This window comes from Plectropomus leopardus, chromosome 19 (genome assembly GCF_008729295.1).
Source record: "Plectropomus leopardus isolate mb chromosome 19, YSFRI_Pleo_2.0, whole genome shotgun sequence".
Lineage (NCBI taxonomy): Eukaryota > Metazoa > Chordata > Actinopteri > Perciformes > Serranidae > Plectropomus > Plectropomus leopardus.
The window spans coordinates 13,806,635-13,821,965 of NC_056481.1; the positions used below are offsets into that span (position 1 = coordinate 13,806,635).

Consider the following 15,331-nt stretch of genomic DNA (forward strand, 5'->3'; position numbering starts at 1 on the left):
TGCCAGTGATTCCCTGAAAAGCCTTCTGATTCATGAATTCAAATTATAATATATATTCTTTATTATAAGATATTATAATTATTCATTATAATCAGAATTTGCATTATGTTCACCCCATGTATGCACTGTAAGTTAAACTTTCTTTTGATAAGCAGCTTATTGAATTGATGTCACTTGCATTGTTTGATGGGTATTCTATTTTGAGATGCTGCCAATATTTTAATACATGCCCAATATATTTCTAATAATTTTCTCACGTTATTTCACATAATAATTAATACTATAGAATAGTGAAAAAATAGGCTGCATAAATTTTTTCCAAGGCATTTAGACAAGGGGATCTCAGTATATTCTTGTAAAGGTTCCTTGGCAAAAAGTTTTCCTGTATATTGTGATAATATTGGTGCAATAAAAATTTTATATTGTACCAGCACTTTATGAAACTTCCAAAGTCTACAATTTATTGCATTTATGCCAGGTTTTTTTTTTTTTTTTTTTTTTTTTCAAAAACTACTGTGAAAATAACACTGACCCCTAGGATACATCAAATTCATTCATTCATTCTAAGTGTGTTTTAACAACCTCAGCCAACTTTCTCTTTTGATATGAATCACAGCTCTGAATAAAATTTGAACATTACACACACTTCATAATTGCCAACCACTATTTATACCACCAAGGTCTCTGACAGAAACAGTCTATTGACTGCAAGCAGTTTTCATCTGAGGCATATCAAAAAAGGTCTGCCTCTTTTAGTTTTAAAGATTGAAAAGAATTTGTTCCTCTGCTGAAGGTTTTGAAGCACTTAAAAACACGTTTTCAGAAAGGGGTTACTTTTGTACAATGGAATGATTGTGCTTACAACAAAGGCTGAGAGGTCTAGAGCTTATCTAATGCAGCCGCTGTGTAAGCATAAGTAATATATAAAAATCATTCATATGCGTTTACTTGAAGTTTTCACCTTTGTCCGATCAAATCAAATCCATAATACTGAAAGACAAAAGTATTTTGCCGTCTGATCAAAGCGAGTGCGACCAGATATTTTTAACAACAAACCCTTTCTTAATGTACTCATGCTGCTAGTGGAGCTATTTATATGCAGTATATGCCCCTGTGGCTGAATGTATGTGGGAAAAACAACCACAAATTTTGATCCCAGAACAGACTGTGCACTTAAGCTGAGGAGCCCAACTTTACCTGTGGTGAAACATTTTCTGAAATAGAAATACGCCAAGTGAGCATCACCGGACCAATTCTCAAATGCAAATGATCTGCCAGGGCGAATAACGCATGAGCTCAAGGATTTGTCTGGCTCCCAGACAAGAAACACATACTTTCCAGGCAGAAAGTAAATTCCCAAAAGTGTAGTGGCAATCTGGGTTGACTGATTTTGAAAAGAAAAGTATTTAGAAGAAAGTATTTTAGGATGAGGTAATCATTTTTCATACATCATAAAAATTACTTTTGGTCGTAATTAGTGTGCATGTATTAGTTTGATGCAATATGGTAGAGATACTACTGATTTATTGGACAAGATTTTTTCTCTTCAGCTGTTATCCCACACGTATTGTATGAAGAGTTAATAATGATGTGGGTATGAAACATACAGCAAGAAAACATATATGGTGAAATGTAAAAAAAAATGAGTAGTTGACACATGAGCGACAAGCCTGGTTATTTATTGATGTAATTATTGTGTTCTGTGTATTGTGTTCTGTAATTATTCAGTGACTTGTTGTCACTGCCCTGATGAAAGCGTTAACAATGAGCTTTAATTCATCGTCACGCCAATGTTTGAATACTGAAGGTCTACACAGGGTTGACGTGCTACTTCACTTTATTTTATGCCACTATTTATCACAGTATGCATTAACATGGCATCTGCAGTGCTATTAGAGCATGAAATAGCATACCTGCAACAACTGCAAAGTATAGTACCAGACATGATAAGCACACAACATGTATATACCATGCTGTAATAAAACATAGACAAAATAATGAGCAGATTGAGGTCATGTCCTGAGTTGATTCTGCATTAAATAAGGATTCTTTAGCGAGGGAATGGTCAATTTTCAATTGTAATAAATAATGAAACTAATGAAAGTATCTGCACCCTATAATTCATTAAATTAGCCTTCATTATCCTACCATCAGCCTTCCATCCAATGGGAAAATGTATTACCCACAGTTTCGATGCCCTTTCTTCACCTATACTGAGTCTTTTCACTTGTGTGTGTTAGGCTGCAACTAACCATAATTTTTACTGTCAAATTATCTTTTGTCTTTGAACAATAATATTTTTTAAGTGTTTTAAAATAAAATGTATGTCTGTACAACGCACTGTTAAATTTGGAATATGATCACTAAAAAACAAAGAAACAGAAGTTTGAAATAAATATGAAATACAACAAACTATAAATAAAAATATAAAAATAAATTGATATAAACTAACAAATCACAGGTGATGTCACCTAATCAGTAAGAAAATAAAAACAGAGATCCCCCCCCCCCCCAAAAAAAAGGTTAAATCCCAAAAAGAAGAGCAAAGACAAGAAAGGAAAAGATCCACAGACACAGCAAACCAGTTTGGGGACATCTGGCTCTACTCTGTGTGTTTGCTTCATCCAGTGTAACGCGCACTCCAGTGTAAAAAATTAATCAGTCGTTTGGGCCCAGAAAAAGCCGTCTTCCGAAAAAATTTGATTGTAAATGCTATATTACGTAAAGATAAATAGCATCAAATGATAGTATTTTAAATCAACGTCAAGTAAACTTTTAAAAACGCTTTAGATCCCACACTGCACCGCCCAACATTGCTTGACCGAGACAGTCCGTATAACATAAACATACGCACCCCTTTTCACATTACGGATATGACGTCAACGCGCTGCTATTCAAACTTCAGGAAACGAAAGCGTTTGGTTAGAAAACGGTCTTGTTCCAAAAAGGAGAGTTTCAGGGGAAATCCTCAGCTTACTTTATCTGTAAGTGTAAAATATTTTGTCTTTTCCTGTAATCTTTTTACTTTATGTTAGTGTTTTGAAATACACAACGATGTAACGTAAATTAATCAATTACTGACAGGTGCGAGGATGTGTTTAACGTGAAGGAACTGTCAGTTTTGTCACCGAGATATCTTTTTAACGGATGTTTACTTAAAAATTACATTGAGTTACGTCAAAAATTTAGGATACATTACTGTCAAATGCGCGTGCAAATGAATGTAAATATTTAACGTTAAGCTAATTTGTATACTAAGTATACTGAAGTTGTGAACATTGTAGAGACTTTACGTGCATATTTCCATCAATTTACAGTAGTTATTTGTCAAGCAAAAAACACAGGTTAATATGAATATTAATATTTAACCCTTTGAAACCTGGACGGACATCACTTTTTTTGTGCTGCTTTCAGACACCTTTTACAAGTGTTTAAACCTTGTGCAAATTAGTGTTATTTTTTTCAAAACATGGGGGGAAAGACAATGAGGAAATTACTAAGGAATGTCCCACAAAGTAGATTTTAGAAATTTATTTTTTAAAAAGCTAGAGAAGAAACGTTTGTAGAAAAACATATTTTAAAATTATGTTACAGATTTATCATACATTTTAAGCATTTCTTTTCAAGTCTTTTTTGCCTTGTTTGTTCCTTTATTTTACTTTTTCTTTTTTCATAATTTTCAGATGGTTTTTATGCACTGTTTTCTTATTTCTTGATAATTTTGGGGTCATTTCTTCTTTATGTGCTCATTGCCTTTTTTCCAAGTTTTTGAAAGAAATCAAGAGAATTTTCTCAGGTTTCCAAGAGTTAATAATACATCCGTAGGCCAGCAATTTATGCCTCATTTTGGATGTTTCTGAAGGGTTTAGTGTTTCGAATTTTACCTTCAGTTTGATTATTTATTGCCCAAATGATCTCAGTCAATATAACTCAACATGTATATTCTGGATTTTACACAAAAAAACATCAGTTTGTGAAATGTCTTGTTTCCCTCTAGAAGATCACGTCCACAACACCCAACAAAGCAGCCATGACATCAAAAGGAGCCAAAGAGACCATCGTCAGCAGGTTGGGTTTCAAATCCAGCAGCTCTGTGTCCAAGTCTGAGGTGGAGCTGGAAAAAGTCAGGAAGGAGAATGCTCACCTCAGGAAAAAGATTGATGAACTGGCCAAACGACACATCAAACCACCAGACTCAGACAAAAGCAAGCTTCTGGAGGTAAAGGAAGTGTTGATTTTGAAAGTGTATTGATAAATTACAGTTTCAGAATTACCTGTTTGTCTCATTCTTAAAATGTCTATATGGTATCTTGTGTTGATCATTTCAGAGGATCCTTTCCCTTGAGACGCTACGAGAGAGAAACAATCAGCAGTTGCTTGTTAAAGAGCAGGAACTGGAAACAATGAGACAGCAGCTGACGGCTAGAGGAGGGGAGGTATGTACAAAATCACATTTATGGTAGAACGGCAAAGATATGTCCATCTAGAAGTCCAACGTCAGCATGGACACACAGAAAGACAAGTTTGGACATACTGAGGCAGCAGTTTTTTGGCCCAGGTGGAGGAGCTATTCCTACAGTTGTGTCTTTGAGAGTACTCCTCAACTTGTGAAGATTTGTTGCACTTTTGGCATTGAATTGGAAGCATATGTATGGCTGGCAGCAGACAACTGTCAGAAAGGGGGAGAAAAGAAATCATACTAGATTCCCACTGAGCTGCCATAAAAAGCAGTTGGGGGGGAAATAGCTTCTATCCTATTTTGACAGCAGCTCAGCTAAGTGACGTTTAGACAGGCGGCAAAAACTGCATACTAACACATGGTGCTGTTCACTTGATATTTATAAACCCAACTATCTTTCACTGTTGTGGGTCTGTGTTTGTGGCACTGCTGGAGAAAACAGTGCTGTCTGTTTGAGGTTGTTGCTTATCCTCGTGAAATCTCTTCAATTGTTGCCGAAATCGTTTTCTAATTCAGGCTAGTCAGAATGCCATCAGGGTAAAACTTGGAAATAACACGCTGGTAAATAGAATATCAGCTATTTGTTTTTCCCAGACATCATCAATGTGTAATGTGATTTAATCGCACTTGCCTCTTCCTCATTAACTTTCATCAACAAGAGTGCTAAAACCAGAGCTGCTCGGTGGGCAATGCCAGCACATTGCCAGCCGTGTAATGCCATTTGTGTGAAGCAGATAATTGCTTGGAGAACAGTAAATATCCCCAGAGATCTGCTTCTGCATAAACAAAGGTTTAAAAAAAAAAATCCGGTTTACATGGTTGTTGTGGGAGCAAGTCAAGGTGTTGTTTGTTCATGTTGTTGTGTTTTTCAGGTGGTAGCATCACTACAGGCCCAGCTGGAGCAGCGGAGGAAGGAGGCAGAGCAGAGAGACGTGTTGTTCCAGAATTTGTCACAGGAGACAGAGAACCTGAAAAATCAGCTGGCCACTGTGTCTGCCCGCTGCCAGTCGCTGGAAACACAGGCAGTGGTAGGTTGACCAGCTTACAGCTTCTACATAAGTCAAGGGTTTTTTTGTCTAATGCACAGTTAAACCAAGTATTCCTGAAACACAATGTATAAAAGGTGAAAAAAGCAAATTCAAGATTAAAACAAGCTGAATGTCTCTGAGGGGAAATTGCTTTTCAAACAGCATGCCGACACAAATACATACAATACAATATACACAACACAAAATGAGATCCATATCTCCAACACCGACGCCGTGAATCATGGAAAAATGCAACACAATGACATGACAACTGGGGTTGTAATCTGTGGAGAAAAAAAGCAGTAGCATATAAGAAATTAAAATAAGATGAAAGATGAAAAAAAGACGATGAAGAAACAAAAAGAAAATATCAAAACAAATATCATTTGGAGCTGGGTAAAAAATCAGATATTACAATATTTTTAAAACTCAGAAAGAAAACTCCAAGGCACTCTCTTTAAACCTTAAAAACAGACTCTCTGACGAAGGCTTGTATGCCAAAACTCGTAGGAGTGTGTTTTTAAGAGAGTGCCTTGGAGTTTTCTTTCTGATTTTTAATCCTAGTATATCCCCACCCAAAGAGCAGCTCGAACAGACTGACTTTTGAGTCAAGGAAGCGCTTTTTTTTCTTGCATTTTTGATCACAATATTTTTGACCAAATACCTTTATATCGATATCGCAGCAATATGGGAGAGTTGACTATTTCTGCTTTCCAAGTGGCAACCTCCAAGACTGAAAAACCAAATCCAATGCGGAAGTGCCGAAAACTTAATCGAGTGGCCACTTGATGTTAGACCCCTGTGTTAAAGAGTGCAGCCTAAACAAACATGTTTGCAACCTGATACAAAATCAGCATTAATACAGTATATGAGTCAGATCCGCCCCTCGCTCCTCCACAGCAGCAGACTCTCACCTTTTTCAACTCCTAACTACTTTTATTTTTTGCTATTTCTAACTAGTTATGACCTCTAACTACTTCTTCAGATTTCTACTACTTCTGATTACAAACCAACTACTTTTGCTGGCATCAAAGTGTTAATGGTGAATGGTGATTAAAGAGCTTATTCAGTATCTTTACTCACTGACGACTAATCCAAAGATATTATAAATCATTGTACTTCAGGAAATTAGTTACAACATATGAAGAAATGGCATAAAAACAGATTATTAGAACTCTCTCATCTGTCCCCATTCTGATATCCTCTAGCCCCAATTTTTATTTTATTGTATTGTTTCCATATTATTTGGGTTCATTCATGGTTGTGATGCAGTAGACATATTTTTGTACAGTAATAATAATTTTTGAACAAATCAAATTCCATTTCAGTGATTTCATTGAGTCTGATTAACATAAATGTTTATCAAAGGAACAAGTAAGCCTATAACTTGATCAAAATTGGTTCAACATTTGCCTCTGGTCAAGTTTTCTTAATGATCATTTTATGTGTTTTAGTCAGTAGCAAGTAGCTTCCCCTAAGAGATATATCATGTTCTTTAGGACAGGTTTGTTGTACTGTATGTTTCCACAGAAAAACTGCAGGTGCTGTTATTTTTCTGTCCACTGGGTGGCATTGTGTGACCTCTGTTTTCCTTCCTTCGCCGCTGACATAATCTTCACTGAATTTGTTGCAGTGAGAGCTAAAGGTGCAAGTCATACATGGCATAAAATGACACATTGTGAAAGTAAATACATTTTATTCTATGGTACTCTTCTTTAGCCATCAGTACCTGTACGATGACACACCAGTTGTAAGAGATATAATAACTTTGTTCGAGTGACACTTTGTAGGATTGTATAAATATCATGCACTATAAATATATATTGTATTACTATACCAGTGGTTTACACTGCCTCAGACTGTAGGCTCTACTGCTCTATCAAAAAGCAGCACTGATTTGCAGTGAGCCCTTTGATGCTTTGAGCACAGCAGGCTCTCACTACACTCGTACAGAGCGGTCATCAGGATTCTCCTTGGTTTCTGAAGAGGTGGCAAAATCACAAGTAAAAACTCCAGGAATTCGGATGGCTGGAGACTCAGTGATCACATAAATGTGGGCTTTTTTTGGTCCAAAGTGAAGCTCAATTCAAAGTTAATTTAAAAAGTGAAAAAAAAATCCAGCTAATTTTCCTGATTTTCACCTAGTAGCTCTCCCTCAGTATAATGTCCCCTGATTTTCTTCTATCTTAATCAAACTTCAAGTTCAGTTGGGGTGAAGGAATCAGCCAGCATTAAGCATGTCTTGTTTACTCAGATGAAAACATGCTTTTATGTAGAAATGTTAGCTGTTCCCTTATTAAAACCTTTTATTATAACCAGGAATAGACAGCAAGGCCCAATCATCCAAATAATTAAAACAGTGTTGCCAAAACTGTAGTCCCTGTCATTACATTATTGTTGCAGTCGTGACTAGAGCCTAAAGAATAGGGGGTGTGAAGAAAGAAAAGAGGAGTTTTTACAAGAAAGATACAGATGCAGTTTTTTAAAGTTTCTTGTTTTCGCTCCCCATAAAGGTCACCAAACACTGGAAATACTGTCTTTGAGTGTAAATGCTTTCTTATATTGTTTGCATAATACCTGCTTTGGTTTTCAAGTCTCTACTTTTAGATTCAAGGTTGGAAAGTATTAAAATGCAGACTATGTATACAAATGGATAGGAATACTTGGTTCTTGTAAACATACAGTCCCTTTGATATCGATGCCTTTCAGGTCTCACTGAAACAGGATCTCTGTATCTCTATGTTTTTTTGGTAATGTTCTAGGAAGTTTTGAATCCCTTAGCTTAACTCCTTTCACATTACTAGAAATAATCTGGCCTACAGACCCTGACCCAACCTTCCTCTAGTTCTTGGAGTAACTCAAGCTGTTAGTTGGCTTAGCTTATCGGGCATACCTTTAAATCCATCTGGAAAAAGTTGACAAGCTCATGGTGCTTGTCTGGAAAGGTGAGAGCTCATCTCACAGAGATTGTTGTTGATGCCTACTGTTGTTAAGGGGGTTGCTTGAGCTTAAGCTTTGGCTGGGATCAGACATGCAGACCTCAAGTCAGGGTGACAGAATTATGAGACGATAGCGGGCCTTCTAGGAATGGATCAAAGGATTGGCTCTAGGGTTTATGCCCTTTGTCATAGGGTCACGACTCTGAAAAGGTAGTGCATAGATGAGTAACTTGCTCCAGTATTTATTTATTTGTTTATTTGCAATATTAACAATTAAGAAGATTTGTCATTCAAATTTGCAAGTAGGGCCGTAACAATATTCGGTCCAATATTATTGGTGTAAAGTGAAAACACCGATGCATATAATCATCTTTAAGATACACCTTTATTTTAAAATAACAATGGCATATCTTGTATCACCATTTTTGTCCAAACACCCCTCCTTCCTAAGCATTCAATCAGTGTTAGCAGACTAGCACCAGGCAGATAGTGACTGTGTTTACATGCACAAAATATTCTTTTTTTTTGGCCAATGAAAATGAATAGTCCAGTTTATATGCAGCAGTACGTACCTCAATTTAACATGCGCTAATATGTCGGTAATCGCATCACAATACAGAAAAGTGGAACTGTTGGAGCCACCTGTGCCATTTTGCTAAAAGTTTTCCACTGGTGGCAGACTTCTTTCACCATGGGAACACAGCCTTCCTCTTTCATTCCTTCAACCAGCCTGTTAAAAACGTTCACTGTTGGGATATTTGAGGATATCCAATACCTGTTGATATCCAAGTCTTTCATAATGTTTAAAATAGAAGTGTTTCTCTCTCTGACCAGAAATGTGTGCTTTTCTTTTTAGCATGCATCTCTACTGCAGCCTTGCAAACTGTTTGTTAGTTGGTTTGTGTACAACGTACAGAGCTGACTGCAAATAGGCAAGAGCCTGTGTGTCGCACACGGCTATAAAAACCCAATGTGAAATGCATATTCTAAAATCACTGTATACATGCCCAAATAATGCTCCTGAAAACTGAATAGTATTGGCATATCCTACCTGTCTTCATCTGAAAATGCTTAAATAAGTACCCTTGGACAAGATACTGAGCCTCAAATTGCCCTGATGATTGTACTAACTGAGTAGCAGGTTGCACCTTGTATTGAAGCCTTGGCCACTAATGTGTGAATGTGTGTGTGAATGGGTGAATTTGGCATGTAGTGTCAAAGGGCGTTGTGATCGAGAAAAAAATGCTATACAGGTGCAACTCCATTTACCATCCATTTATCATAATTGTATCGTTATGACACTTAAGATTTTTCATCCCTCCCCCTACAAGTGATTTTTCTAACAAGCATACTTTTTGTAGAGTCTGTAAAAAGTTTGCTTTGAAAACTGATGGCACATATAATAACATCATGAACAAAAGAAGGGGGTCCAGCATTTTCTTTTAGAACAACTTTATTTGTCTGGGCTTGGTGTCAAACAAGTCCCACAGTGTATTGCTGTAGAATATTGGAACAAAAAGCCTTCAGTTTTGTCTGTAATTTTATTTGAACTTAAATTGCTTTTAAAGGCACCTCCATGCCAGCACTACGTCCAGAATAACTAGCAGAAAAGACACAGTAGCAAACAGCAGTGCACTGTTTTTTGGTGCATAACACATGGAGTTTTAATTATTCTGACTTGTTAATTCAAGCCAGTCTAAAGTAAACCAGCATAAATTTGAGTTTATTATGTGACAGACAGACCAGATAGAAGTTGTGAAGCCAGTACTGTGTATATCAAACCTTGTGTTTTTCCAAAATGTGTTTTTCTCTCCTCAGAATGGACAGGTACCTCCTGCGGACTTGGCATTGGTACAAGATCAACTGAGAGATGTGAGTGCAGTCAATGATTTACTGTGTGTGTTTGTACGTGCCTGTTTGTAATTTCACTATGTGCTTTCTCACTATTGAAAAAAAATGCTTTTGTACAATAGCTTTGTAACTGAAATATCTTGCCTATCAGCTGTATATTTGAAGTATTTCATTCCATTACTGTGTTCAGGGCCAGGGGAATGAAATGATTCTCTGCAGTTCATCATTCAATGTCTAGGACCCACTTTTATGTCAATATCAATAGATACTATCAACAAAGGGCACACTGGGAATTCGTTTTTTTAATGGAAGAAAACATTTTGATTATTTTATGAGTAAAAGCCAGCTAAGCCAAGAAAGGCTATACGCTTATAAGATTTAATGAAAATCCCCTTGACACTAAACCAAACACCTGTCCCTGACATCAGGAAAATACAGACATGTTTTTTTTCTGTATACCCTTGAATTGAGCAACTCTCATGTTGAAATGTACAGACTATAGTGTGTCAGTGTCTGTGTTTGATCGTTTCATCACCAGGCTCTGGAGAAGAACCAGCAGTGGTTGACATACGACCAGCAGAGAGAGGCCTACGTCCAGTCCGTCCTGGCCCGCACATTGGAGCTGGAGCAGCAGTTGGCCGAGGCGAAGCAGCAACAAACCAAACAAGAGGCCACTTCAGATGGTGTGGAAATGAATTAGCTACTTCTCACATCCTCAGCTTATTCACTACATTTGCATGCTAAGTACATGAAATATTAAAGTAATTAAAATGATCCTAAACACTTAATTTTGTGCTCTGGTATAGACAGCATGGAACACAGAAAGGGGGAATTATGCAGTTTTTTTTTAGTCACAACATTTAACATTACAGACCGTTTTTTTTTTTTTATAAATCTTTAACATAAAAGATGCTTAATACCAAGTTTTCTAGATTTTGATTGCAAGGAATATCTTAGATCATACACTTCTTATTGCAGCTCCTGCCAAATCAGCAGGTCCAGAGAAGGACGTCCATCTAAAGAGCCACTATGACCAGTTGCTGTCGGGGTTACAGAAAGACATGGAGAGGCAAAAAGATCAGCTTACCAAAAGCCAACAAGAGCTCAGTGGGCAGAGGGAACAGGTAAATGCGTTAGAATCTCATTCACTTTTTATTTTTGTGGCTTGTGCTGCAGTCTCCCCATAAACCTATGTGCAAATGCACTGACATTCAGTCCACTCAACAGTTTGAGCGCTGTATCTGCCTGTAATAGCACCAACCCCATCAAATTTCTTTTTCTTGGATTCAGGCATCTTTATAATTAATTTGCTTTTCTGCGGCTCTGCAGACGTTGAGAGCTCAGGCCGAGCTGCATTCTCAGAAGGAGCAGGTCACCAGGCTGCAGGAGGAGATTTCAGCACTGCAGAGGAGATATGAGGACAAGTGCAGCGATCTGACATCTTTACTGAGGAAGTACGAGGAGAAGACCAAAGAGACAGAGGACATAAAGATGCAGCTGCAGGCAGAGCGACTCAGCAACAGGTAAAGGAAGTCAGCTGTTGTAGAAATCATTAACTCTGCATCACAGTTTAACTTTAAATTACATCTGTGTAGTCTAAAGAAACAAAATAAGCCTATGATTAGAAAATGTGAATTGACATTTACCTTAAAATACCACTTCTGAATGTCTATATTACATTGATAAATTCTCAGATAGTCTATATGAACTTTTTATAGAATGTCTGCGCCAAAAAAATGCCCTAAAAATATTATATGTTAACATTAATTTCCACTTTCACCGACTTAAATCTTTTAACCACCAAAATCAGTCCTGATCATAACTACCAAATATTAGTTCATTTTCAGAATTTAAAGCCCTTAAACCTATGTTTTGATATGAAAAATAACCATAAAAATAAATGAGTTTCCATATGCTGGATGTATTTTTTTTGGTTTTTTTTAAATTGCAGTCTGAGATGATTATGATTAGTAACCACATTGGTTTTAAATTTTTTGTGCCATATTCGATTTTAATAAATATAACCTGATAAGGGTTTTGAACAAGTATTTTAAGTACTATTTAAGTAAACAGCATTATTCTTAACATTTATATGGATTACATAAACACTGCATCCAGGCATGAAGTGTGTGAGGAGAGAAAGGTGTCGTCTGAGCGGTCAGACAGAATGAGAATGGAACTGGAAAATATGGACATCAGACTGGAGGAGGAGAGGAAAAGATCTGCTGAGCTTCTGCTGCAGGTAACACATTCACTGTGGATAGAAAATTTAAAAAAAAATATCATCCCAGGTTTATTTGGACGGAGAGGGGTTTAAATGTGGCATTTTAGTTTAATGATAATATGGCATTTACAGGTGAATATGCTACAGAAGTCTCTTCTGAGCCAACATGAAGAACAGAGGAGAATCGCAGCTCTGGAGCAACAGGTAAATTAAAGAAAAATACTCCAACAGTTCACAAAAATCTGTATGAAACAATGAGGTTAGCAATTACTGACCATACAGTTTGAACATTCATCCAGTTATGAGTAGAAAACCCATCAGCTCAGGCCTTATGTAGTATGTAGCACATAGAGATGTAACTATTTATATTTATATAAATCCATACTGATCCCACTTATGCAATTCAAGTACAATGAGTTCTTGGCTCTCTCCTCCTCATATTTTTTCTCTCTCCTAAGATCCAACTCTCTGCCAAGGACTTTGAGAATGAAAAGATTGATCGTCAGAGCATGCAGCACCAGTTACATAAGGTGCTGAAGGAGCTTCGCAAAGCCCGGGATCAGATTGCTAAACTGGAGTCTGCTGTGAGTTTCACTGGATATCAAAACCATATGTTCCTTGTTGAGTCTTTCTGAAGTACAGCTTCAGTCTAATACGTTTGTTAGAAAGGTTCATGTGAAAAAAAATGTAATAGTATTTTTATTGCAATTCAATATAAAATGCTTCAAGTATTATTCTGCCCTCATGATATTTGAACACTTTTTTTCATATATCAGTTTGTAGCAAAGCATGTGCTAAATGAATGCAATGTTTTGCGTTTCAGAAACAGCCCAACACCCGTTTCTCAGAGCCCAGCTCCTACAACAACTTTGAGTTTGAGCGTCTCACTATCAGTGACCCTCATGGTCCTACATCTCCCTCCAAAGTCACCAACCTCCTGGATGAGAGTTTCCTAGAGTGCCCAAAGTGTCGGGCCCACTATCCCACCAGCCGCCACAGGGAGCTCCTGGCACACATTGACTTCTGCCTTGCCTGAGCTGGAGGAGAGGTAAGATCAGTTCCCAGCTTGAGCGTCAGGACCCATCCGCACCCAAACAGCAAGATAGCAACAAGACTGCAAAGCTACCGTATAAACAAGGCAAGCTTTTTTTTTTCTCCCCATGCCTAGAAAATGTTTCAAATAAAAAGGGAAAAAAACTCACTGTTTGATCAACCTGGTCATACTGACCGTGCAGTCTGAGACAATGGGTATCAAGCAGACATTGCGTCCTTTTAATGGGCCACAAGCCGTTAAGTTTGGGACTAGATCATAAGATCCATTTAGGAAACTTGCAGCATATTTTAAACATTTGTCATACACTGATTCCACAAACACTCCTGTGAGGAACAAACGTTGGTAAAATTTAGTTTAAAACTCAACTGAAACTTTCATCATTGCCCACTCATTCTTTGTTCTACTTTGCAAAAGCCCAACCCAAACCCCAAAATGTCTAGATTGTTTTGGCATTAGTTGAGATATTGGAGATATTGGCCATAAAGACGTCTGTCTTCTCTTGAATTTAATGGAACAAGGTGGCATCTGGCTTGCAACGTTCAAAGCGCCAAAAGATACATTTAAAAAACTCAATAGCAATATCTATCACTAGAAATCATGACTCGGTTACTCCAGATAATCCAGACCTTGCTGTACACAGTTACATGTAGGAGCGATTTTCTGTCTACGGAACTACACCCACTAGAAACTGCAGCTGGCTCAGCTATGTGATCTGCCGAATAGCTCCATGACTAGTCCATTTAACTTAAATGTCAGCCCAGCGTAAGCCCGATGAAAATGCTAAGTTAGAATTTTGAATACCTAGATGAAATACTAGGGTAAAAGAGAGGTGGTTGGGATTATGGTATGGGTAATGGGAATGGTAGCATCTTGTTATATAGAATAATACATTTGGCCTAATATGTTTTCACAAAAGTGTCAAGTTGCAGCACGGTTCAGATAACCATCGGGATGGTGGGTTTGTCTTTTACTGGTAGTGGCCGTGGTTTGTAGGGCCATGTTGTGCGCAGTTAAAACAGTCTGTCCACCGCTATAATTGTCTCCAAAAGGAAGCTTGCATCTACTGCTGGCGTGCATTCCTGAGCCAGCTAACATTACAGCTCAGCCGAGGTAGACGCTGTTAATGTTTACATGCTGCCCTGTCATAAGCACGAGCCTCTCCATGAGTAGATGCACACATCCTTCTGTAGAAAGAAAATACAAACGTATATGTGTTCCAAGTATGATGGTGGGTGCATTTCCCGCAAGATGTGTTTATTACATCACTGCAATAATCTTTTTGTCTTCACTCCAAGAGATATTCAAATGGTTGTTTTGTCTCAGTGTGAGTTGAAATTAGAACAGCTGGAATACTTTTGTTATTAGGAAATACATTTAAAATACAAATAAAGTTTTTTATGTAAATGGGAATCGAGGGACATTCTTAAAATGCTGCATATTTTATCACATTAAAACTATTCAAAAGTCTTTTTGCTAATTGAGTGACAGTCAGTTTAAAAAAAAAAATGTACGGCAGTTCTTTTTGACTTTAGGATACCACCAGGCCAAAGACTGATCTGATCATATACCAACATATGTTTGTTTTTGGGGTCTTCCTGCTTCGTTTTTTTAAGTATATTTGTTTTTCTTCATCTAAAGCTCTTATTGAAATTTATTTTGTGCGTGTTTGATGGAGTTATTTATTCTTGGGTTTTATTTTATATAAGTGAGCTACTGACCTTTTAGATAATGAAAGCTTTTATTTTCCCTATAGTAAATATATGCCGTGATAACTAT

General features: G+C 37.3%; 1 protein-coding gene across 1 annotated transcript in view; it reads left to right on the plus strand.

Annotated features, from left to right (window-relative positions):
• The first annotated feature begins 2,910 nt into the window (after positions 1–2,910).
• The window catches only part of LOC121958531 (cone cGMP-specific 3',5'-cyclic phosphodiesterase subunit alpha'-like), a 36,894-nt gene continuing 24,473 nt past the window's right edge, over positions 2,911–15,331 (plus strand). The window contains exons 1-10 of the mRNA XM_042507499.1: positions 2,911–2,984; positions 3,998–4,219; positions 4,329–4,436; positions 5,332–5,487; positions 10,245–10,298; positions 10,816–10,960; positions 11,274–11,401; positions 11,607–11,800; positions 12,396–12,519; positions 12,634–12,705. Of these exons, the coding sequence (XP_042363433.1) occupies positions 4,031–4,219; positions 4,329–4,436; positions 5,332–5,487; positions 10,245–10,298; positions 10,816–10,960; positions 11,274–11,401; positions 11,607–11,800; positions 12,396–12,519; positions 12,634–12,705 (1,170 nt within the window). The 5' untranslated portion in view covers positions 2,911–2,984; positions 3,998–4,030. The remainder of the gene's footprint in view (positions 2,985–3,997; positions 4,220–4,328; positions 4,437–5,331; positions 5,488–10,244; positions 10,299–10,815; positions 10,961–11,273; positions 11,402–11,606; positions 11,801–12,395; positions 12,520–12,633; positions 12,706–15,331) is intronic.